General features: G+C 37.5%; 1 protein-coding gene across 23 annotated transcripts in view; it reads right to left on the minus strand.

The window, feature by feature from the left end:
• Positions 1-26,351, minus strand: part of NRXN1 (neurexin 1) — a 1,269,767-nt gene that overhangs the window by 160,933 nt on the left and 1,082,483 nt on the right. For 17 of the 23 annotated variants that reach the window (XM_039529862.1, XM_039529854.1, XM_039529856.1 and 14 more), the window contains 2 exons: positions 13,389-13,478; positions 11,616-11,935 (listed from right to left, as the gene is read on the minus strand). In XM_039529862.1, the coding sequence (XP_039385796.1) occupies positions 11,616-11,935; positions 13,389-13,478 (410 nt within the window). The remainder of the gene's footprint in view (positions 1-11,615; positions 11,936-13,388; positions 13,479-26,351) is intronic. The other 6 variants (XM_039529866.1, XM_039529865.1, XM_039529864.1 and 3 more) reach the window with 1 other exon arrangement.

Here is a 26,351-nt window from a genome sequence, read left to right on the forward strand (position 1 = left end):
TGTAAATGACAAGATAGATGAAAACTGATGGTTTGAGATACTGTTGTGATTAAATGACAGTTACAAAATGTTGCAAGAACAAAAAGTATGCTATGAAAAATGCTGACATTGGCATTGCTGCTTAGTTCTTCTGGGATTTATAATTCAGCCATTAAAAATGTTGCCATGGGCTGAAATTTGAGATTGCAAGATATCAATCTGGGACTTTTAAAAAAAAGCAAACTTTGAGTTTGAATCAGTTTGGTCATTTTGAAATGAAAGGATTATGGAATAGACACTATTAATGGTTTCAGATTGCTTTTTTGTCTTAATGATCTTAAAAAGCAGCTTTGATTTTGCAACAAATTAATCTACACTGAAGACAAAATGACTATATGTACTTTGAGATAACAACAGTGTTGTAATTTCTTGTACAAACATGTTTTGCTGTGCACAAACACTAGAGGGTACATTTTCAAACCCTGCTTATGTGTCTTGGTACATGACAATTCCCATTGGCTTTAATGGAAATACCTGTCTTAAAACACCGTTCAGAGCTTTGAAAATCCACCCTCTCAGCTTCCTCGCTGTGTGTGTGTGGGGGGGGAGGGGGGAATGGGGCATCATCCACTATCAGAGCTCTGTTATTCCTCTAACAGCTTAAAACTTTATTGCGTGAGTCAGCCCAATCTGAGATAATATGGGTGGGATTTTCTTTAGGACCCTTCCATGCTGCTCCTTCCTTATCTTACAGTTGTAATAGGCAATTTTAACATTCAGAATTAGGAGCATGACCAATGTGGTTGTAGTGTGTAATACATATTACCAGGCTGTCCCAAAGGACATAAAAGAAAAAACATTCTACTCCCAGTGGCAGTGGCCTGTGTTCTCTTGTCCATACACCAGGTGTGAGGTATAACTGCTGACCATGGGGGTGAGATGCTAGCAGCTATAGTATTCATTACACACTAGTATATTTGAATTCCTGACATTTTCCCAGCAATTGGAGAAGTTTACTACAGTGTCTATGTATACCATAACCCTGTAATGTCTCTTAATGACACCTAGAAGAGATTCTCACTCAACCTCTAGCTCAAGTGTGAGGCTTGTGCTTTTGGAGCTGAAATTCTGCATATAGGCAGTATAGTTAATTACTATGCTATCTATTATATATGTATGCATCATTAGGATTGCTACATATGTAGCCAGTGAATAATGTACAAGCTAAAAAAAATTACAGTACTGTGTATATATAAAAAATGCCCAAGGCTGGGCTATTCAAAGGCACCTAAAGGTATGTCTAAACTGCAATTAAAAATCTGTGGGTGGCCTGTGCCAGTTGACTCAGGCTCATGGGGCTTGGGCTACGGTGCTGTAGGACTCTGTGATGGGGGATGGGTCCCAGAGCTCCGGCTGCAGCCTGAGGTCTAGACCACAATTAAACAGACCCTTAGTCTGTGCCCCGTGAGCTGGAGTCAGTTGGCACAGGACAGCTGTGGATGTCTAACTGCAATGTAGACATATCCTAAGTGACACATGAGCACAAGTCCCATGGAATTTTGAAGGCACTTCTCAATACCTATTTACTTTTTTTTCTGACCACTGCTACAAAAAATCCATGAAGAAAGCTGATGGGTCAATATGTTTGTCCACAACATGTGGAAAGCAGATACAGCTTTAAAAAATGGAAATACTGAACATTATTTTTAAAGCCATGCTATCTGTGTGATTTCAAAATACAGACTTCCAGATGCAAATATTTCATAAGATAGTAAAAACATAAAACATGAAAAAGATACAGCTGAATAGCACATATATATATAAATCCACTGACAACTTACTTATGCTTATTTAGCTACAAGACAAAAAGCTATGCTGATACGGAGTGCATTACCTAAAAACATTACTGGGATGTAATCATAGAATCATAGAATCTCAGGGTTGGAAGGGACCTCAAGAGGTCATCTAGTCCAACCCCCTGCTCAAAGCAGGACCAAACCCAACTAAATCATCCCAGCCAGGGCTTTGTCAAGCCTGACCTTAAAAACCTCTAAGGAAGGAGATTCCACTACTCCCCAGGTAACCCATTCCAGTTCTTCACCACCCTACTAGTGAAAAAGTTTTTCCTAATGTCCAACCTAAACCTCCCCCTCTGCAACTTGAGACCATTACTCCTTGTTCTGTCATCTTCTACCACTGAGAACAGTGTAGATCCATCCTCTTTGGAACCCCCTTTCAGGTAGTTGAAAGCAGCTATCAAATCCCCCCTCATTCTTCTCTTCTGCAGACTAAACAATCCCAGTTCCCTCAGCCTCTCCTCATAAGTCATGTGCTCCAGCCCCCTAATCATTTTTGTTGCCCTCCGCTGGATTCTCTCCAATTTATCCACATCCTTCTTGTAGTGTGGGGCCCAAAACTGGACACAGTACTCCAAATGAGGCCTCACCAGTGCTGAGTAGAGGGGAATGATCACATCCCTCGATCTGCTGGAAATGCCCCTACTTATACAACCCAAAATGCCATTAGCCTTCTTGGCAACAAGGGCACACTGTTGAGTAATATTCAGCTTTTCGTCCACCGTAACCCCTAGGTCCTTTTCTGCAGAACTGCTGCCCAGCCATTCGGTCCCTAGTCTGTAGCAGTGCATGGGATTCTTCCTTCCTAAGTGCAGGACTCTGCACTTCTCCTTGTTGAACCTCATCATATTTCTTTTGGCCCAATCCTCTAATTTGTCTAGGTCCCTCTGTATCCTATCCCTACCCTCCAGCGTATCAACCACTCCTCCCAGTTTAGTGTCATCTGCAAACTTGCTAAGGGTGCAGTCCACACCATCCTCCAGATCGTTAATGAAGATATTGAATAAAACCGGCCCCAGCACCGACCCTTGGGGCACTCCACTTGATACTGGCTGCCAACTAGACATGGAACCATTGATCACTACCCGTTGAGCCCGACCATCTAGCCAATTTTCTGTCCACCTTACCGTCCATTCATCCAGCCCAGACTTCTTTAACTTGCTGGCAAGAATAATGTCATCTTCAAAGAAATCCAAATGTGGTATGGCAATATAGTTATGGTACCTAAACAACCTTAACTCTGCTTTGTAGTGACTATGATTAAGGCCTTTTTTAATGTTTGTAGTCTTTGATTAGATAAAACTCATTTTTAAAGATGTATTTTTTTCATAATTTCCCCCTCCTGGTGTAACTTCAGGGCTGAGTTAAGGTTGCTTGAGTACCTTAATTGTGCATCTCCATACCTTGACATATTTGAATTTCTTTTAGGTGTAATCTTCAATCTGAAATTCTTGGGTTTGTAATATGTGATTTTTCGATAATTCCAGCATCCCTATAATGTTTTTACCCTTAAGTTATTCATATATGTTCTCAACCTTAACTCCATGATCAGACAGATTTTTGTCTGGAAATTTCAGAGAACACAAGTTGGGTTTCTAGATGCTTTGCATCAACAGATCAGCACAAAGAAGCCAAAATGGCCCACAATTTGCAATCAATTTATTGGTTGGTTTAGAGGGTTTTGTCACAGCAGCTGGAGCTAAGGAAGGGTAGGTGTGCTCAGTCCTTGAGACCTAATGTCTCTGCACTTTCAGGGTTCCCACTGTCCTTATGCCTCAATTTCCTTAGTGGTCGTGGCTTTGGTTGAGTCAAGGTAGCAGTACAATAGGGAGCCTTTCAAGCACTGATTCCCAAGCTAGAATTTTGCTGCTGAACCTTTCAAAGAGCAGTGACAAGAAATCTATCAATGAGAACACTCGACATGTGTCCAGTCTCCTTTGTCCTACTGACTCATCGCAACCAGAATTGTTGCATAAAATTAGCTATATAGGGAGGTGATTGGGAGTTCAAACCTAGAAAGTGATGTGCACCTTCAACTCCTGCTGAAGTCAATAGAAGTTGAGGGTGTTCAATATTTTGCAGGATCATGGCTTGGAAGAGTTACTGCTGTTGTCATGAAGACCCCGCTTAAGAGCTACCTTAACTGATTACCTACAAAATAGATAAAACAATAATTAATTACTTAGCTTAATGACCGCCTAATTTCTTCATATATAGCCCATACACAAGATTTCAATTAATTTAAGCTATACGGAAAGCTCTTTAATTCCATTATTAAGATTATTCAAGGACAAAGAAAAGACTGGACATGGACACAACATTTCTTAAAGGACTCAGTTTTCAATTATTTTTAACGTAAAGTAATTAAAGGTTTTATTTGTAAATTCCCCAAAAAATCATTCTTTATTCAGATAGTAAGTGCTGTAAGTTTGTGGAAAATACGCTGTATTTTACATATATAACAAGGAGATTGAATTTCTGCTTTAAATGAAAAACAGAACTGAAGCTTAACTATAGAATGATGACCTCTATAATAATAGATCTTCATAGAAAAGCATCAGAACTGTTTACTAATCTAGAATCTAGAGCTGGGATTTTCAAAGGGGCCTCATGGGAGCTACCCACCTGGCTACCCACCTGGCTCCCTTAGTCCCCTTTGAAAATCTCAGCCTCTACCTGTTTATCTGAATGGACTGGGGAGACAGCCAAACTTTAATCAAAACTAACATAATGGTCCCTTCTGATCTTGAATTCTATGATTCTATGATTCTATGAACATATGGCTTTGTGGGGGACACTTTTGGATTCAAATAACGAAGATTTTCCAATACAGGGAATATGGATAACTGGAGTTATACTATATCTAGCTATATAGGTGTGTGTGTATGTGTATATATATACACATGATATTACGGCATAGAATGAAGAGTTATTGGGATGAGATTGGGACAGTCCACTCATGAGGAGTTGTGCGGACCTATCCCAGACAAGTGCCAGCAAAACCTTTACCCCACACTCCAGCAGCATGTATTTTGTATAAACATGTACACTACAGAAAATCTACTTTGGAGTTTTTCCTACATTTTATTGAGACTATTGTTGTATTGCTCCATTTGTAATGTGAGATGCCTTTGTTTACATGAGGCCCATTGTACATGGCTCACATGAAGCCATACAAATCTCTAAAATGGCCCTAAAGTAGATTTTGTATACACAGAAATGTCACATCAACTCAGAACTTTAAAAAGTCCATCAGCTCCTGACCCTGCAACTGCAACTGCTCAGTTTATTGGGCATCTCTCCTTCACAAAGATAAAAAATGTTTCCAGTTCTGTTCCTTCCAGGCGAGGTGATACTGGACTTTAAAGTCATGGTATTTTTAGGTATCGAAAAGCTGTCACTGGCCAAAAGAATCTCACCCATGCCCAGTCATGGGCAGGTAACATTTTAGACGGGGGATATGGGGATGTGGAAAGGAAGAAACATTTCTCTGCCACGTTGCTTTCTGAAAAATATTGTGTCTGTGTGATGTTGTTGAGAGAGTCAGAACACTTTGATAAATCCCAGGGGAGATTGATTAGTGGGCAGAATCACTTTGATAGGGGAGGTGATCAAAGGTGCATGATAAATTAGTTCCTCACAAAGCGCTGTGATTTATCACATGGTTTCACAATTTATCAAATGACTATCACCTCAACAGGCAGAATATTTACAGAGATATCATAGCACAAAAAAGATTCAACCCCAAAAGCTGAAATTCCAGGGTTCTGTCACCATCAAAGCTTGTGTTGGGGTGGAGCTGATGATGGGGATACCTGACTCTACAGGGTTCATTAGACATTAGTGTGTAGCTGTTGGAGCTGAACTTCTGTGAGTTACCAACCACAGGGAGAAACTTTACCTAGCGGGGCCAATGTGTCATTGATTGGGGTATGTCATACGTAGAGAAACTGACATAGAGAGGACAGGGAGCACCTACATGAAAATGTTTATAAGAAAAAAATGCAAACCATCCAACAGATAATTTTCAATTATTAATTCAAATAGATAGGTGAATAATGCTCCCTCTCTTGCTAACTACATTGATTCCTTATAAATGTGTCACTATAAAATATGTTAACATTTACCAGCCCATGTAAAAATGATCTACTCAGTTTTAAAATCAAACTATTTTCATAAAACATCCCCATCTTTTAAAATATGCTTGATTTTAATTAAATCGTAAGGTACAGAGCCAAGCATGTCACTATATTACTTTGATGAATACCCTTTATATGTATTGCTCCAATACACATAAAGAATTGTGTCTTTTACGTGATGTATGCATCCAGAGCCACTGACCAAATTTCAGCTCATCAATTTAAAATGAAACCATTTTAATTCTGCTTGACCAAAAATCCATGTCTATTGTTCCAAAACATGCAATCCCCTTAAGGTATATTGCAATTGCTGTGAAAATGGATCAGCATTATTGGTGAAAGCCCACTTTGTTTGAGGAAAACAAAACCGGAATGGATGGAAAAATAAAAACAACCATTCTTTGAATGCCAGAAGCAGTTTACAGCAGATGACAGCAGGGCTGCTATGGTTGGGGCTTAAAAACTGGCTGCTGCAATCATGGATGTAGAAGAGGGTCAGAAGTGAGCATGTTAGTTTTGACTTTTGTTTACTTAGCTTGGGATTTTCCAGTTAATGGGTTCACACAACCACACAGAAGACAATCATGGAAGTATTAAGGGTCTGATCTTGTGATCCTTACTCAGGCAAAACTCATAATATTGGGAGTGGGGTGAATTTTCAATGGAGAGGAATTAGGCACCCAACTCCCAATGATTTTCAATAGGATTTGGACACCTTACTTCCCTTTGAAAATCCAAATTTATAAATTAATAATATTTGAGATATCTGTCATCATTAAAACATCCAATGCTGCCACATGATATAGCCTTTAAACATGCAAAACTCCCATTTAGAGTAGACTCTGAGACAAAATGTATTTTTAAGACACTTAGACCTGATTATTCCTGGAATCATGCACATCAGAACATGAAATACACATTTCATGGAAGTATTGTCTCAGTCTTGTTATAGCATATATTGCAGCAATTAGAGGTGGACTAGAAAGTGCATGCTGTGCCAATTTGAACAGTCTACCTTCTAGCATTATTGAATTAAAAACATTTATATAAATATTTAAAATATCCTTTTTAAAATGAATATTGTAATCTTTAATTGAATTAATATCTCTGCAAATGAAGCAAATAATCCTTAATTGATTTGATCATTTACTTCTATCAGCTCATTTTTGTCTTCAAACATGCACCAGCTTGTAATAAATAATGTAATCTTTCATTAGCAATTATTGTCTAGTTGCCTATTTTCTTAGATAATCTAATTAATTTAATGATCGAAAGGTAACTTTCCTTCCTGTGCATTATAAAATGCTCGTTTAAAAATCAAATATTTATGTTTGAATTTTTTGCAGAGACAATGACTATGTTTATATACAGAAGAGAAACAAAGCATAAGAGAGGATAATAAACAAAGGAAACAGCCATTAAAGGCAGGTTTTCTGCAAGCGATGAGATGTCTTCAACTTTCACTGACAACAATGGGAGATGAAAGCATACAGGCCCATTTCCTCCAAAGGTGATATTAATAAAAAAAAAATTCCTGTATTGTTATTAACAATCTTAGATTACTGAAACAAACAAAAATAAATTATAATTTATGCTTTATTATGTATAGCGACTTTTTACATTTCTCTGAGCCTTGGCAATGAGAACATTTCCATTGTGTTTCTTGTCAGTTTTTAGTGAATTTTGCTTTCAGATTCATATTCATTGCTATTACAAATAAATAAAGTTGTAGTACATTAGGTCTCTCGATAAATTGTAGTTAACTCATGCAATTAACTCAAAAAAATTAATATTGATTAAAAAATTAATTGTGATTAATCACAGTTTTAATTGCACTGTTAAATAATAGAATACCAATGGAAATGTATTTAATATTTTGAATGTTTTTCTACGTTTTCATATATATTGTATTCTGTGTTGTAACTGAAATCAAAGTGTATATTATTTTTGCTCACAAATATTTGCACTGTAAAAATGATAAACAAAAGAAATAGTATTTTTCAATCCACCTCATACAAGTTGTGATAAATAAAGTGGGGGGATAGCTCCCTTTGATGGACACCCATCCAGCCAATTAGCTGTAAAATCCCTCTTGGTAGCTGTTCTTTAATTGATTTACCTGTAAAGGGGTAAAAGTCCCCCAGGTAAAGAAAAAAAAAGTGGGCACCTGACCAAAAGAGCCAATGGGAAGGCTAAAACTTTTTAAAGGAAAGAAACTTTCCCTTTGTCTGTTGTTCTCTGGGCTGGAGGGTCAGGGCAGCAATGCTGTAAGCAGCTTAAGACAGGTATGATAATAAATCATCAGATGATGCCTAGAGCTACTTATCTGAACTCCAAATGTGTAAGTAGATCAGAATGTTTGCTAGACGTGATCAGGTTTATTTTCTTTATTTTGGGTTGTACGTCTCCTCTGTGTTTACCCCAGATGCTTTTGTTTGCTTGCAGCCTTTAAGCTGAACTCCCAAGAAAGTTGTTTTGGATGCTTAAATTTTGTAATTGATTCTTTTAAGATCTAGAAAAAAGCCTAAGTTCCAGATGTATTTTTTCCCTTTTTGTTTTTAATGAAATTTACCTTTTTTAAGAACAGGATTGGATTTTTAGGGTCCTAAGAGGTTTGTGCATGTTGTTTGATTAGCTGATAGCCACAACTATTTTCCTTTGTTTTCTTTCTCAGCTTTTCCTGGGGGGGGTGGATGTGTGTGAAAGGGCTTGAGGGTACCCCACAGGGAGGAATTCCCAAGTGCTCCTTCCTGGGTTCAAAGGGGTGTTTTTACATTTGGTGGTGGCAGCGTTTACCAAGCCAAGGTCAGAAAAAAACTGTAACCCTGGGAGTGTAATACAAGCCTGGAGTGGCAAGTATTAATTTTTAAAATCCTTGCAGGCCCCCACTTCTGCATTTGGAGTGACAGAGTGGGGATTCAGCCTTGACAAGAGTACTGTAGTGCAATCTCTTTGTTGTGAAAGTGCAACTTACAAATGTAGATTTTTGTTTTGTTCATACATACAATGCAATCATACAATATCAGAGTTGAAAGGGACCTTAGGTGATCATCTAGTCCAACCCCCTGCTCAAAGCGGGACCAATCCCCAGACAGATTTTTACCCCAAATGGCCCCCTCAAGGATTGAGCTCACAACCCTGGGTTTAGCAGGCCAATGCTCAAACCACTGAGCTATTCCTCCCCCCATGTGTAAAAGCAAAACAATGTAAAACTTCAGAGCCTACAAGTCCGCTCAGTACTACTACTTGTTCAGCCAATCACTAAGTCAAGCAAGTTTGTTTATCTTTACAGGAAATAATGCTGCCCTCTTCTTATTTACAGTGTCACCAGTAAGTGAGAACAGGCATTTGCATGGCACTTTTGTAGCTGGGATTGCAAGGTATTTACGTGCCAGATATTCTAAAGATTCATATGCCTCTTCATGCTTCGGCCACCATTCCAGAGGACATGCTTCCATGCTGATGTCGCTCATTAAAAAAGTAAGTGTTAATTACATTTCTGATGGAACTCCTTGGGGAAGAATTGTATGTCCCCTGCTCTGTTTTACCCACATTCTGCCATATAGTTCATGTTATAGCAGTCTCAGATGATCACCCAGTCCATGTTGTTTATTTTAAGAACATTTTCACTGCAGATTTGAGAAAACGCAAAGAAGTTACCAATGTGAGATTTCCAAAGATAGCTACCGCACTCAACCCCGGTTTAAGGATCTGAAGTGCTTTCCAAAATCTGAGAGCGATGAGGTCTGGAGCTTGCTTTCAGAAGTCTTAAAAGAACAGCACTCCGATGCAGAAGCTACAAAACCTGAACCACCAAAAAAGAAAATCAACCTTCTGCTGGTGGCATCTGATTCAGATAATGAAAATGAACATGCGTCGGTCCACACTGCTTTGGATTGTTATCGAGCAGAACCCGTCATCAGCATGGACGCATGTCCCTGGAATGGTGGTTGAAGACAGAAAGGACATGTGAATCTTTAGCGCATCTGGCACAAAAATATCTTGTGATGCCAGCTACAACAGTGCCATGAGAACACCTATTCTTACTTTCAGGTGACATTGTAAACAAGAGGCGGGCAGCATTATGTCCTGAAAATGTAAACAAACTTGTTTGTCTGAGTGATTGGCTGAACAAGGAGTAAGACTTGCAGGCTCTAAAATTTTACCTTGTTTTATTTTTGAATGCAGGGTTTTTTGTACATAATTCTACATTTGTAAGTTCAACTTTCATGATAAAGAGATTGCACTACGGTACTTGTATTAGGCGAATTGATAAATACTACTTCTTTTGTTTTTTTTTACAGTGCAAATACTTGTAATACAAAATAAATATAAAGTGAGCTCTGTACACTGTACACAGCCGTAATATATATATAAAGATACACACAGATAAGTTGCATCAAAACTTATTTTAATCTCAATTTTGGGCCTGATTTAACAAGATAACAATAATTATTATTATCATTATTTTTACTTTTATAGTGCCATATGTCTCTAAGTGCCTTATGTGTTTGAAAAACTATTATCCCAGTTTTACAGATGAAGAAACGGAGGCGCAGAAGGTTAAGAGACTTGTCCAAGGTCACACAGTAAATGGCAGTTTAAAACAGAACACAGGCAGCTTTTCTTCAAATTCCCTAGTCTAACCATTAGATCCTTCTGTTTCCTTGGTTATATAACCATCCACATAGCGTTCCAAGTTCTTGTTTCCACAACAACTTGTGACCTTCCCTTACACTTTGTCCCACATTTGGACCTCAACAGACTAAGAGTTATGGTTTAGAGGCACATCGTGAAAACCAGTTAGTGATCATCTGAATCAAATGAACAGTATGACAACCTTTTGGCAATGTAAATCTTTTTTTAGGCAGTTACAAACAGATAGGGTGACCAGATGTTCCGATTTTATAGGGACAGTCACGATATTCAGGGTTTTTCCTGGTATAGGCGTCTATTACCCCCCACACTCTGTCCCGATTTTTTACACTTGCTATCTGGTCACCCTACAAACAGAATATGACAAATGTAAAAGAGTTTTATCTGCTAAAGAAATGTCCCATTAAATTATATTTTTCTAAAGCACGGAGTTTGAATATTGTGACACAAGGTATGTGCAAGGCAGATGATTAAAATGCTTAATGAACTCACTCCTCCCCCCTTTTTTCAGATAATCAAAATTTTCCACACAACAGAAAGAGATCCTGCCAAAACCTGAAAGCTACTATATGTATCACTAAATTGACAAGGTGCAAATAACCTCAGCAAACAGTAAATAACATTCTCTGACTTAGAGCTTCAGTCTTGGAGGTGCCAATAGCTCTAAACTCTCCTTGAATTTAATACCTTTCAAGATGCATCGTGCCCTTTAAGAAAGTGTATCATACTGTTATCTTTGAAAGAAAACTCTAGAGTTTTAATGCCCTCTTTCCCACCATCTCCTACTCTCATCTAGCCACACTATTTCATTTCAACTACCTCTTTAAAACCCACACTTCTTTGCTGAAGTCCATCAGTATTACCTACCAAAGGGAAAAGTGCTGTTTAAAAATAACAATTGTATCTCTAGAGCAGATGCAATTTTGGAAAGTCCAGACATACAAAGAAGGGAAAATATTTGGAAAGTATATATAGGTTGACTAACCTGACCAATAGGTTCTTTTGTAGGGGTCTTTCCTCTTCTGACAGTGCTCGTGGCCAAAGTGGTGGTAGTTTCCATAACTGATGTGGACATCTCAGACTGCATTGCGGTAGCTGTTGACTCAGTTGTCATAGAAGAAGGCACTTCACCAACAAGTCTCACATTTCCTTCTATCACGATGTTAGCATCATTTTCAGCTGCCATATTCAGAACTTTCAAGCCATTGTAGTAAAGACCAGAGAGCTGGCCTTGGAATGGATGACCCTGTTCTTTGCCTCCAATTTTTATGGTTGCTTGGCTATTGAAGATTGTAAGCTGACGCCCTGTAAAGATAATATTACATACATGCAAAAATGTTGATTGTGAACTCTATACTCTAAGAGGATGATTAACAAATTTGCATGGGGTGAATAATGAGAGCAATAAACTATAAGAGAGTAATTAGACTCATAATTCATTGCTTTTTTAATGAAGTGTCCATGAAATGCATAAATATTGAGAAATATTTGTAATTTCTTAATTTATGTTTTGTTTTTTTGCTAAAAGGCCAATCAAGTATATTTATAAATTTGTTTAGTATTGCAAATAAGAATGAGATTGTCCTCCCTTTTACCTACATTTTGCCTTTTTGTGTGTGTGTCAAGAATGCAAAGTTTCTAATTCCTTAAAACTACTTTCCACCATCCACCAAGATTGTCAACATTTCAAGGATTTTCCACACCAATATAACACCTGCACTATAGCTTTTTAAGTAACTGTGTGTGTATATATATTACAAATACATATATATATATACACACACACACACGGGTTCGTGTGTATGTGTGTGTGTGTGCAAACCTTTTACTAAGTCAAATGAAGTCTAATTTTAATGAGTATGTTCTAATGCAGTAATTCAGATATCTGTCATATGTCTATATATAAGTGTATAAATTAATGTTTCCTTTTCACATCTGAATGTTTATTTTCCTTCAACATAAACACTGAAAAGAAATGCATGGTTCATACTGAGCATCTCAGAGACAAAGAATTCAAAAAAAGATGTCTGATTGGCTTTCAGCAAGGCTATCAATTAAAATAAAAAAAGTTTTAGATGTAAAAGCGGCTTCAGGAATGATACACATACCAATGGAGAAATCATGGCACAATTCCATTAAACAGAGAAATCCTCAGCAACATTACCATTATTATTAAACAGAATATTTACTTTAGCAGATTGGTTTCTGCTAATATAAGCATGCACACAACTTTAAGTTCTGTTTTAATTAGTGTTTGTTCCAAAATCCCCTTAGAAGGTTGCAAACGTTAAAGGGACTTCATTTTGATTGGCAATTCATAGTGCCCACTATTTAAGATACCTACAGTTTAAACAAAGATTTTTTTTTCAGGACCATAATGAACATATCATAACTACATATATTTTTAGTTAATAATTTAGATGCTGGAACATGTAATATAATCTATGAATGATTTATAATTTGTGGTTAATGTTTGCTATGAGTACCTTCATAGATTGAGTTAGTGGATTATATTTAACAGTCCCTTTAACCTTAAGTTAACAGGGTAAGATTATTAAACAGCTGATACTTCTAAAAATGTGTAGAAATTATTATACAAGGTATGCAAATATTACTCTCTACATTTTACTGTTTTAAATTTGTTTTTAATTTAGTTTTACTGAAAATTTATTTTTATGTTTATTAGTGTTACAATGAAGTACTACTTGGTTATGTTCAAATTATTTTTTTATTTGAAGTTTTAATCAATGTTTTTTACCTTTGTCGAGTAGCCATTCATCAACTACTCGACCAAGTCGATATGGAATTCGCTGTCTAGCAATCGCCAGGCGCTCGTTATCATTGTTTCCTTTAAAGTTTAAAGAGACATTTCATTGGTTAAAATCTGTAAGGTCAAAGGTTAAAAGTTAATACTTAAAGCTTGAGCTATACAGTTGCCACATGATTTTTTGAAATTTGGAATTTTAAAAAGTGGTACCTAGAACATTTCATGTTTCAGACTTTTCATTCATTCATTTATTTTATTTTAGCAAACAAAATTATTCCTATGTTAATTGAAAATTAGAAATCTTCATTTGAGCTAGGTTATTAAACTTATGTTATAGACAGACCCAAAAACAAATTTATACATCATATAATGGCTTTACAAAAAATGATCATTGACTTCAGGGTTTTGTCTTTTTTGATGTTTCTTATTAACTAGTTAAACATGTTCAGGTGAAACAGATTTATTTTTCAAAAGACATCCAACCTCTTTCTCCAGGTTAGTCATTTAAAGAAGAAGAACACAAGCCTTAACCAACATCTATGGTACACTTACATCTGCTGTATAGAAATATACCTGACAAAACTTATTTTCTGGTAAAAAAAATACATTCTCATTCATTTGATTTAAATAAATTCCAGAAGTTCAAATATGTGATAGAGAACAAATCCATTATTTTTACATTTTAACAGAGCCCAGCAACAACATATTTTATTAAGGAACATTAAGGCTTTGACAAAAGTGACTTCAGTGGTTGTCTATAATAATCCTGTATCCAAAATGTGAGGTGTTTAAAACTTTAGCCATATTTAGCAGGGGTTCATAAGCTAAGAGCTAGCCAGAAGGAGAGTCTGCGAAGGACAAACTTCTCTAACTTGCAAACCTTTCCTGTCCCCATTCTGCACAGAGAATTCCCTTTGCTTTCAGTGAGAGCTCTGCCATAGAGCTCTGCAGCAGACTATGGCCCCACATGATTAGAAATATACCAGCCTGCTACAGATAATTTGAGGATTGCCTTAAATATTTATTTGTAATAATTGATCTGTATGCTTTCATTATATAAAGTATATCAGAAACATGTTATCAATTTCTATACTTTTTTACAAAAAAATCACTAGGAAAATGGTGAAACCAAATGCTTTCTTCAATATAAAGTGCTTTTTGTTTAGAATGACAATACCTTTGTGTCACATGCATTGATAGAAACACATCAGTTTAAGTACCAGAGAAGTGAGCAAATCCAAAAGACTAAAAGACAGTCATTCCTAACTGGGGTCATGTTCCATATTTGTACTTATTGATTTATATGTGCAAACTTCTATTGACTTCAGCAGGAGAAGGATTAAGCCCGGTGTTTGAAATGGTAGATATAAAGCACTAATCTCAGAGGTGCAACACCTCGAATTGAAGCTCAGTACCTGGCAGGATCTTACTGCAAATTATCAATGAAAAATATTATCCAAATTGAAGCACCCAGTCCCTTAACCTTTACTCAGGTAAGCAATATCTATGAAATCAACAGCAACATTCATCAAGTGAAGGATTGGATTTTACTATAGCCCTGGAAACAAAATCAGTTTCCATTCCAACAAGTAATTTTGGTTTATTTATTATGCTCTTCTGTAAAACAGGCTATGACTTACCATGCTTCCTGTCTGCTTTGTACAGTTTAACATGGTTATCATTCAGTTTGGCTGAATGTACAGCATCATGTTTTAGAAATTACCCCCTTCTTTACTTTCTCTTCATTATGCCATGTAAACTTCTATACACACTCTGATATTCGAAGAAAACACATCCACATATTATTCTCCCGTGACTTCAAATACTTTTTGTACAAAACACTTCTGTTTTTTTCTTTTAAAATGTTTCCAAAGAAAGGATTCTATAGAGGAAAAGATTGCATTTTACTTTCATAACTTATCTTCATGCTGTTGTGGACATTCAAAAAGTGGAATTTCTTCCTGATTGTAACCTTTTAACATTCCAGCTCTTCATCTTGGGCGTGAAGCTACATTCTTTGTATACCCCAAACTCCCCATGACTTCAGTGGAAATTGGCGATGTTCAAGGAATATCTGATGAAGCCTCATGTGAGCAACATGTGGAAAAAGGCATGTGGATTAATGTCTTCTGACTGTCTGTCTGTTTTTCTGCATCTCCATTTTTTTCATCTTTCGTAGTAATGGCGTATTGATTGATCTTCTCTCATATATCTGACCTAGCTGGATTTTCTTTAATCTTTGCTTATGTTTGGCATTTTTGAATGCTGCTTACATGGCTTTCATAGATGCCTTATCAATTGATTAACTAAATCAGTGAAATTATATCCTATTTCCATGAATTTTCCTTGCTTCCACACTTAAAACCTCCCACCGTTTATACATTTAAAATATTCTACCAAATCACTTGTAATAAAGGTTAGATTGTCAAAATTGAGGGTTGTGAACATTTAAGACCAGATTCACCTCCCAATAAAGTCAAATCAAAGACTCTCATGGAAGTTGGATTGGTCTTTACTCATCAAACAATCTCATTCATTTCCATAGGACACTTTATGTGAGTAAATGTTCCCCAATGTGAGTAATAGCCTTAATGAAGAAACATTTGGAATTTTATAATATGGGCAGACATATACTGGATATCATTTAATGGAAGGTGGATACCAACTCATTTATTTTTAACTTGCTTTCTAAAAGCTTATTTCATTTTAAAATCTTTGCAGTATACAGTGGGTAAAACACTGTATCCTATTATCATGTTGTATGATCTGCAAATTATGCTGTAACCTATGTGCAGCAGCCATGCACCCTGGGAGCTAAATACAAATGAAAAGCAGGGTAATAACCATTTGCTTTGTAAAGGTCAAATATAAAAATGATTGCTGATTACTTTAGCTCATCTCTCAAAAGAGTAAAAGTGCATAGTCAAATGTATTTTGATTTGGCCCTACTAGATTATTTTAAGGTTTCTTAGCAGATAATACAAAAGGAAGGGCTAAAAGGAAATGGTGTGGAACTTATCAAACTTTAGTTTAATGGAGAGTGCATAGGTTTAGAGCTGAAATAATTAATACACATATTGGTGACTCAAATAGTAAATTTTAAAAAAAAAGACACCATGAAATCAATCAAGACAGTTACAAATGATGAAATGAAAACAGCGCAAAACCAAAATAAAAATCAGGCATAAAAATAGTGATGGATACACATCTGTTATCAAATGTCTCTTGCTGAACAGTTAGGGTCAGAGTCTGAGCTGGGATAAATCCCCCTGAACTAAACACTGCTGTACAAATGTACCCATCTGATAGGAAACACGTTACAGTCTGACACATTGTTTTCCCCAGTTGCATTAATCTAAAAAAATTCAGACACATTTGTTTGTAGTTTTGTCTACTGGTGTACTGAACAACATTGAATTAAATCACCAAGAAAATTCCCAAATAAAGCTATTTGCATGCTATTATTCTCTAAATAGAATTCTGGCTTTGAGTTTTTATACCTGTGAGCCTTTGTAAGCATTAAGAAATACTGAAGAAATGCTTTTCAACAGTAATTCTCTGGGAATAATTTATGTGCATAAACTTTAATTTTAGATAGGTCTTTGAATATCTAGCATAAAATTTCTTGCTGATATAGGTGAGACTTCTTTGATAAAAATAGGGGATAAAAATGACCACTCAAAGTATGCACTGTGACATTGTCCAGTCTGATTGAATTCTAGATGGCTTAATTCTTCTACCAAATACACAATATTTTGTCACACTGTAGTGTATTAATTCTGTATGAACAGGTAGACTTCAAGGGAATAACAGTAATTTCAAAGAATCAAGGTAAGCAGAGAGGAGCAACAAAGGTCAAAACTTTCCATCATATCTAAATCTTGCGGTGAGATTGAGAAGAAGCAATCCAAAAAATCTTAATCAGACCTTTGCATCTATAGGTCAGTGGGGACAGGCTGACTATGTGAACTTCACTAATCTGTATTTTATCTCCTCCCGATTTATTATATTTTCAGTGCTGAAGTGTAATTCTATTTTGTTCTCTGAAATAAAGGTGTCAGTTATTGATGCGAAATAGCAGCATCCTTGAAAGAGAATAAGTAAGAAGGTTGAAAATTGAGAGTCTGTGAAGAACAACTTAAAGGGTAGAGAATATTTTGTTTCTTTGTAACAGCCCGTTACTTGTCAGACAAATTCACCCTATTAATTACAGTGAGCAACTAGGCAAATAAATAAAATGGGATTATAAAGAGAAATATGAACCCTATCATTGTTTTTGGAAAAACAAAATCCTTGACTTGCTCGCTAAGTGCCTGGGTCTTATGGCAAAGCTCATCTGGACACCAGTGGGATGACTGGGAGAATAAGGGCTGAGACTGATATTGTCTCTTTCAGCTAACACAAAAGGGAAAATCTGTCAGAAAAAAGCTGAGGGGCATGAGAAAGGGGTAATGGTGGATCCATGGCAGTCGCCTGAAAAAGTCTCTCAGCCCCCAGTTTACAAGATGCTCAATACAGTCATGGGACTAGCCTATGGGATAGGGGCCATGCTCTAATGATGGCCACTGATAGCTTGTGCTAAAGATATCCTGATTATTAAAATATGGGTTAGATTTTCAAAGGTGTTTAAATACAGCTACTACTTTTGCCATCATGGCTACAATCAACTGAGGATGCAAAGGATAAATTTTAAACCTCCAGCTACCTGATCTGTAATAAAATTTACATTCCCAATTCATTGTGCATCTATAATTTGACACCCACAAACAAAAGAAGGTGTGATATTGCAAGCACTATCAATTGCAGGCACAAGTGTCTAACTATGTGGTATGAATCTGAAATTGTAACACTGGCAGTCACATTAACTCACATGGTAACACTGCACTTACATGTGACTCTGCGGACAACAGAGCAGGTGCAATATTACAAGACTTGAAAAAAAAACCCATATATTTATGCATTCAATGCTATTATAACAATGCAAATTGGGTGCTTGCTGTAAGGTATATTCAGAACACAGTGCATTGCAAGCAGCCAGCTCATCGAAATTCTGTAAAGGCTTACTAGGATTCAGATGAAAATTTAATTATCCTTTTTTAGCCTAATTTAGTGAAGTCAATGAGTCTGACCTAGTGAGCAAAGTTACTCATCTGTGTAAATGTTTGCAGGATTGGGTCCTTTAGCACGGGACATGCTTTAGTTATTCCACACACCTGCTTCTTCCAATGCAATTGCATGATTGCACACAACATTCGGGGGAATCTAATTAATATCCTCAGCTAGCCCCGTAGCTTCCTAAAGTTAATGTGGTCTCTTCCTGAAACTGTCAGGTCCCTGTCTGCCCCCAGGCATTGAAAGCTATGTATCCAAGAGATAAGTTTCCTTTTTCTCCAATGCTTAAGGGAAAGCAGATGCACCTCTCTAGGATAAAATGTTTCTTCCTGTTGGCCATCTTGAACTGACCTGTCAATCAGCCAGCAGAGACAATTCAAGGGAGAAGCAGCTCTAAAGTTAGTTAAAGTAAGTGCAGCAAATAAATAAGGTCCAAATTCTACAATGCTTGCTCACCTAGAATAGTATCTTTCTCTGCAAGTAGCCCCATTGAAGCTAATGGAACCACTCATCTATTCAGTATGAGTAAAAATGTCAGAATCTGGCCCTAAATAAATAGATGGAATAAAATAAAACACCAGTATGTGGCTATAGATGGGGCCTAACAGACAAATAAAATACATTTTAAAAAAACTACATATCAGATGGACTAGTCTTCACTTTGAATTCATTAGCATGAGCTCTCAAACTCCATGATCATGCTATACAGCCCTGTTCAATGGAACAGTTCAATAAAGAGAGCCACATGTATTGATGCTGAATAGCCAGATAGGATGCACTATAGACACTACAGTGTCTATCAGATATTTCACATTAAAAACACACCTAGAAAATAAGATATTGAAGGATGTTTCCCCTCCATTTACTTATTTATTGCCATAATTTCCTATGATTTGTGAAAACATATGAATGTATCACCAGTGCTAACCTCTGACCAGTGCTTTAGTTGTGTGTTCCAGGCAAGGAGTGCTCAGAATTTGCTCTTTTTGGTGCTTTACCCTCAAGAATATATCATTTTAATAAAGAGGCTGTCTAAATCCTTTCCATTTATCCAAATGCCTTCTTTCCCTGAGACATTTAGGAAGCAATTCAGGTAAAACAGAATTCTGTGCCCAAAGATTCATGATATTGCAAAACCAAAACCTGATCAATTAGGATTTTGCAAAAACAAAAGCAGTACCACCCTTGATTTTACCAATTTCCTATCAGAGTATCACAGATTTCTATGGTCTTTTTCACCCTAAAGCATCCCCAAATGCTCGATAAAGAACAATGGATACCTAAACAGAAATTACTTCACCCACCATAGTGAAATACAGCCACCTCTGGGGTGGAATACAATGGCTTTTTGGCAGCATAAAAAACTACTACACAACACTACTCAGCAGAAAGCAAAGAATCAGATTGGGCTGAAAATGTGCCCAGTTATTTGACATACTGAAACAATGAGATTTGTCACTGACCCTACAAATAGTACTTTAACTTCTTATGTTCACCTACAGGCTCTTTGCTTCATGCTTGCATATGAAGTGGGCCCTCATCTTAGACCATATTTTTAAACATTTCAAATGTCATCACTGCAAACTCTTATTAATCTTTTGGTACATTGCTATGAGGTGTGGCAGCCTCTTTGGCTCAAACCAGCCACCTTCTGGTGTGTGTTTTGATTTTGATATTTTTCCACTGGATTAATTAGTGATTAAAGTAACAGTGTGCTCTTCCTGAGTCATGTTCCATCAATTATGTGATATCTTCCTTTGTTTGTCTAGTGCTCGAACCTTAGTTTTCAGAGGTTGGTGTATTATATCAAAAGCAAGCGAGAGATGATGAAAAGCAACAATGAGATAAGAAAACATAGGGCCTAGTCTGATAAATTAAAGGTCATATTATGTTATCAAGCTTTCTAAAAAGATCCTTTGTACTGACTGTGGAGCATTTAAGAAGCTAATGTTGTATGGCTGGTGCTAAAATAAGCAGCAACATTGATAGAAATCATTAAGGAGCAAGATTAAAGTATAAAAAATGAATTGTTACAAGTACAGTACCATGTCCCACATCATCCTCTGAGTGACATTTTGCAGTTCTCTAAGGTATTAAGACTCTGGACTGTTTCTAAATCATAATGTCACACCATAGAAGGTTGCCTTTCCTATAGAACTTTATCCAGAACTCAACTACAGACTGTTTCTTATTCAAAGTTTTTCAATAGCTGAAAAGCAAAGAATAACATCATCCTCGTCTTCAAAGGCTATTTCAAACCTATTGTCCTTAAAATTAGCTAGGATTGAGATAGTAACCACTAAACATGACAATGGGATGTCACCCAGGTAGCAATCTCATTTTACATTGGCAGAGAGCTGTTATACAGAACGTCACTTGACAGAAATAATACTCACATTATATAAATGAACAATAGCAAATGAGAAACATTGTGTTCAACTCTTATTTTATGTTCCTATCAATCAGCGTCCCCATGATTATCTCGTATTCAAGTAGAAGTCATCAGTAAGTAAGAAAGATCTTATTAACTGCACACAAGTCTCCTAATTAAGTTTAACGGTATTACAACCGCCAAGGACAGAATATGACACAATTGTTAGAGGGTTATTGCTCATATTGTTAAATTGTATTATGATCAGTGAAAAAAATATTAAAACTTGCATACATATATATATATATAGACACACACACATACATGTATGCAACTTTTAATATTTTTTTCACTGATCATAATACAATTTAACAATACGAGCAATAACCTTCTAACAATTGTGTCATATTCTGTCCTTAGCACTTGTAATACAGTTATACTTAATTAGAAGACTTGTATATATATTTCTGGATCATAACATAAAATAATTTCAAATGGAAAAATTAATCCCCAATGGCAAACATTCTGCTCTCAGGTTGCACAGTTTGTAAGTGAGAACAGAATTTGGCCCTTAGTTGTATTAAATAAAGCTACTACAGTTGAACTGGTCTAGTAAACTATGTTTGGAAGCAACACAGGGTTCTGTGAACATTAGTGCAGACACATAAGGCATACGGTAATTTCCCTATCATTACATGATTAGTGACATAAAAATCAAAAGAAATCCAAAATAATCAACCCTAGCTAACAGGGAATAGGATAAAGTAGATGCAATTGGGAAAATGATAAATGTCGATTCTATTTTCTTTCATGATGCATGTTAATGGTAGTGAGTTAGACACCATTATTCCCCAATGCACTGGACCATACAGGTGCTTTGTCACAATCACTACATCTGTCCTAAACTGTGTCAGCTCATTCTCCAAGAGTTATGCATGATTACACACAAGCCAACTAAAACAACAAAAGAGAGGTCATTACTTGGACAAGTCCTTGCAAAGTAAAAAGCCAAAGGCACCCATACTGATAGAAAATGGCATTTAGGAGATAAAAATCTGTTCCATGTCAGCAGCACAGCAAAAGAACTAGCCTTTGGCCAAAGCAAGCTTTAGACTTTCAGCTACGTCTAAAAGTGGCATTTCAATTTGTGTATTTATGCCTTGCAGATATTTTAGTATAAAAGAATAATCTGTTTCAAATGGAAAGGTTTAAACTTGTACACACTCTTTTTTAATGCTTTTGGCAAGGTATAGCAACAGAAACTGTAAATAATAGAAACAGATGCTCAACAAGATAAAAGCAGAGGAGTGCTTTAGTACTGAAGTACTATAATGAGCAGTCCACCATGCAGTGGCATAATGGCTGTGGGTTGACTCCCAGTATTGATTTACTTTTATCTGCTAATCAGTGAAATAATGCTGGTTTCCTACCAAAAAAAAAAAAAAAAAAAAAAAGGCCAGTAACATTTTCAATATCAGCTCATGTGTGGTGTCTACAGTTCTGGTATATTTTATGAAGTGTGATTCATTTTTTTCATCTGTGAAAAGGCGTTTGCAAATAAGGAAATATTTATCAGTCTGATTAAAGATATACATTTAGGCCTCAAATCTGCAAGCCGCTCCATGCAGATGAACCCCTTCACAGCCTCCAAGAAGCCTTATTGTCAGGGAGGGATCTATCCACAAAGAGCAGCTGGTGGACGAGGGCTTTTGGGCTAAATTCTGTCCTGAATTATACCCTGTGTATAGTAATTTGGTTCTCATTTACTTGTAAGCCTTACTTACTGTGAGTGAATGCACCCCCGTATTCAGACCCTACACACTATTGTATTGTACAAAATATGCCTCGTGAGGTATCATTTGAAAACTAACAACTCACTGGTCAATAATATCATGGTGAAATGTATGTAGCAACATGATATGTAAAGTTATTAGTATATTAGTATAACTTTACATATAATATAAAGTATAAGTAATGTAAGGTATAAAGTATCAGTAATGTAAGTAAGTAATGTCATGTAGAAGCTGAAATTATAACTGAAATGTGGTCAGGGGCGGCTCTAAACATTTTGCTGCCCCAAGCACGGCGTCATGCCACGGGGGGCGCTCTGCCGCTCGCCAGTCCCGCGGCTCCGGTGGACCTCCCGCAGGCGTGCCTGCGGAGGGTCCGCTGGTCCCGCGGCTCTGGTGGAGCTGCGGGACCAGCGGACCCTCCGCAGGCATGCCTGACAGAGGTCCACCGGAGCCACGGGACCAGCGGACCCTCCGCAGGCATGCCGCCGAAGGCACCCTGCCTGCCACCCTCCTGGCGACCGGCAGAGCGCTTGGCATGCTGGGGCCTGGAGCCGCCCCTGAATGTGGTTACCGGAGAGATCTGGGGAGTGGGCAAACCTCTTTCTTGAAGACAAAGGACAAGACATCCTCACAGTGGGAATGAACTTTATCTTGGGATAAACCTCAGGAAAATGCATTTCAAAGGAGGACTTGCCAATAAAGCGAGGGGCAATAATACCCCAAAGTATCGCTCGCTCTTTCTTTTACTAAGAAGATAAAGGAAATAGCCATTTGACTTTGGGAGAGAGCTTGACTTGAAATTTGGTCAGCCCTGTTGCTGGCAGCATGTGGTGAGGATTTGATCTTGAATCAAGTCTAGTTTGTTAAATTTTAGCACTGAAAAGCATGTTATCTTTAGTGACATTTCTGACTTTAATGCCTTGTATTTGTACTCACATAAAATATCTCTCTTTGTAGTTAAATAAACTTGCTTTATTCTTTAATCAAACTAATCCAGTGTTGTGATTAAACTGGGCAGTGTGATAACTCCATTTAAAGAAGTGAATGGTTGGATATTGTTCCTTTACTGGGGCAATGGATCTAAAATGGACCTGAACTGTCCTGGAGGGGCTGGACCATGCAGAACACACATTTTGGGGGAAAATTTGAAACTGGGAGTGTGTTGGGGTCACCCTGCAAGTAGTAATCAAGTTTGCTGGAAGCCAGAGTGTGGCTGGTGTTTGCTGAAAGGCTGCTGGGGTCAGAACTGCTAGACCAGGGTTGTGGCTGTGCACAAACATTCAGGGTATGATCCGCATGCTGTCAGACTGTTTGTGAGCAACCCAGGTGGGAGCTACAGCAGCAAAGTGGTGTTAGGCACTGGCTCCTTAGGTAGGTGTTAGGCATCTTACATAGGTGTTCAGTACTGGCCCCTTCAATAGGAATACACCTAGACATACTCTGCAAAGCTTGTTTGAAATCCCTCACCTCACCATAATTTTTCCCAGACAAAATTTTGGTTTGAAAATGTTTATGCTTCATCTCAGACTTTTTTTTTTTTTGGGGGGGGGGGGGAAAGAAGGGGCAGGGAGCAAGGGGAAGTTTGAAAAGGCCTCAGAAGCTTGGGAATTAGAGAGCATGTACATTTTATTTTGACTTGAAATTTGTATTAAAAACAGCATTGGAAGCTATATCAGTGAAATGGCCTGAATTTCCATGTTAAAACTTCTCCTCCTGTAATTATGCTTAGAAGGATGACATTTTTATCAGTAAATGTTGGTAATAGTTGATTTCACCGTACACACACAAACCGATGAAAAAATATTCCCATCAATAATAATCAAAATTTACAGATTGGCTAAGTAAGAAAAATGCTGCTTGAGAACTTATTAGAGTTTGATTTAAATATATTTACTTTTGTGTATTTTGACATGGGATGTTAATAATTTGTGTTTTAATGGTTAGAAGTATTTAACTTTTTTGAATCTCAACATCTACTGCCATTAAATAATTATTGTCTGACCTTCAAATAATATTCTGTAACTGTGAAAATTTAAATAGCTAAAAATAGAAAAAAAGCTTAAAAATAAACATCATTATCCATCAAAATTTTATATATAAATTGAATTTTGCCAAGCCTTCCTGTAATACTTCCTAAACTGCAGGCCTTGGGGAGTTATTTTTTAGGGGGAAAGTGAAAAATAACAGTCATCACCTTCCTGAGAACCACATACAGATTGGACCCGTCATGGGCAGATATTCTTCTCTCTCTGCAAGTGGGGCAGAGAGGCCCTTTGTGGGGAAAGGAATCTGTACAGGGGTAGTGGGACAGGATGGGTGGGAGGGAACACAGACAATTGTCTGTGTCTTGTTTTGACCCTGTGATCTAAACACACATTCCCCCCAAAAATCCAGGAATTTTTTGGAAAGTGTAGGGGACAATTTCCTGGAGCAAGTGCTGGAGGAACCAACTAGGGTCAGAGCTCTTCTTGACCTGCTGCTCACAAACAGGGAAGAATTAGTAGGGGAAGCAAAAGTGGATGGGAACCTGGGAGGCAGTGACCACGAGATGGTCGAGTTCAGGATACTGACACAAGGAACAAAGGAGAGCAGCAGAATATGGACCCTGGACTTCAGAAAAGCAGACTTTGATTCCCTCAGGGAACTGATGGGCAGGATCCCCTGGGAGAATAACATGAAGGGGAAAGGAGTCCAGGAGAGCTGGCTGTATTTTAAAGAATCCTTATTGAGGTTGCAGGAACAAACCATTCCTATGTGAAGAAAGAATAGTAAATATGACAGGCGACCAGCTTGGCTTAACAGTGAAATACTTGCTGATCTTAAACACAAAAAAGAAGCTTGCATGAAGTGGAAGATTGGACAAATGACCAGGGAGGAGTATAAAAATATTGCTCAGGCATGCAGGAGTGAAATCAGGAAGGTCAAATCACACTTGGAGTTGCAGCTAGCAAGAGATGTTAAGAGTAACAAGAAGGGTTTCTTCAGGTAAGTTAGCAACAAGAAAAAATTCAATGAAAGTGTGAGCCCCTTACTGAATGAGGGAGGCAATCTAGTGATCGAGGATGTGGAAAAAGCTAATGTACTCAATGATTTTTTTGCCTCTATCTTCACGAACAAGGTCAGCTCCCAGACTGCTGCACTGGGCAGCACAGTATGGGGAGGAGGTGACCGGCCCTCTGTGGAGAAAGAAGTGGTTCAGGACTATTTAGAAAAGCTGGATGAGCACAAGTCCATGGGGCAGAGGATGCTAAAGGAGTTGGCGGATGTGACTGCAGAGTCATTGGCCATTATCTTTGAAAACTCATGGTGATCGTGGGAGGTCCCAGATGACTGGGAAAAGGCTAATGTAGTGCCCATCTTTAAAAAAGGGAAGGAGGAGAATCCGGGGAATTACAGGCCAGTCGGCCTCACCTCAGCCCCTGGAAAAATCATGGAGCAGATCCTCTAGTAATCAATTCTGAAGCACTTAGAGTAGAGGAAAGTGATCAGGAACAGTCAGCATGGATATACCAAGGGCAAGTCATGCCTGACTAACCTAATTGCCTTCTATGACAAAAGAACTGGCTCTGTGGATGAGGGGAAAGCAGTGGATGTGTTATTCCATGACTTTAGCAAAGCTTTTGATATGGTCTCCCACAGTATTCTTGCTGGCAAGTTAAAGAAGTATGGGCTGGATGA

The sequence above is a fragment of the Mauremys reevesii genome, linkage group 3, assembly GCF_016161935.1.
Source record: "Mauremys reevesii isolate NIE-2019 linkage group 3, ASM1616193v1, whole genome shotgun sequence".
NCBI classification, from domain to species: Eukaryota; Metazoa; Chordata; order Testudines; family Geoemydidae; genus Mauremys; species Mauremys reevesii.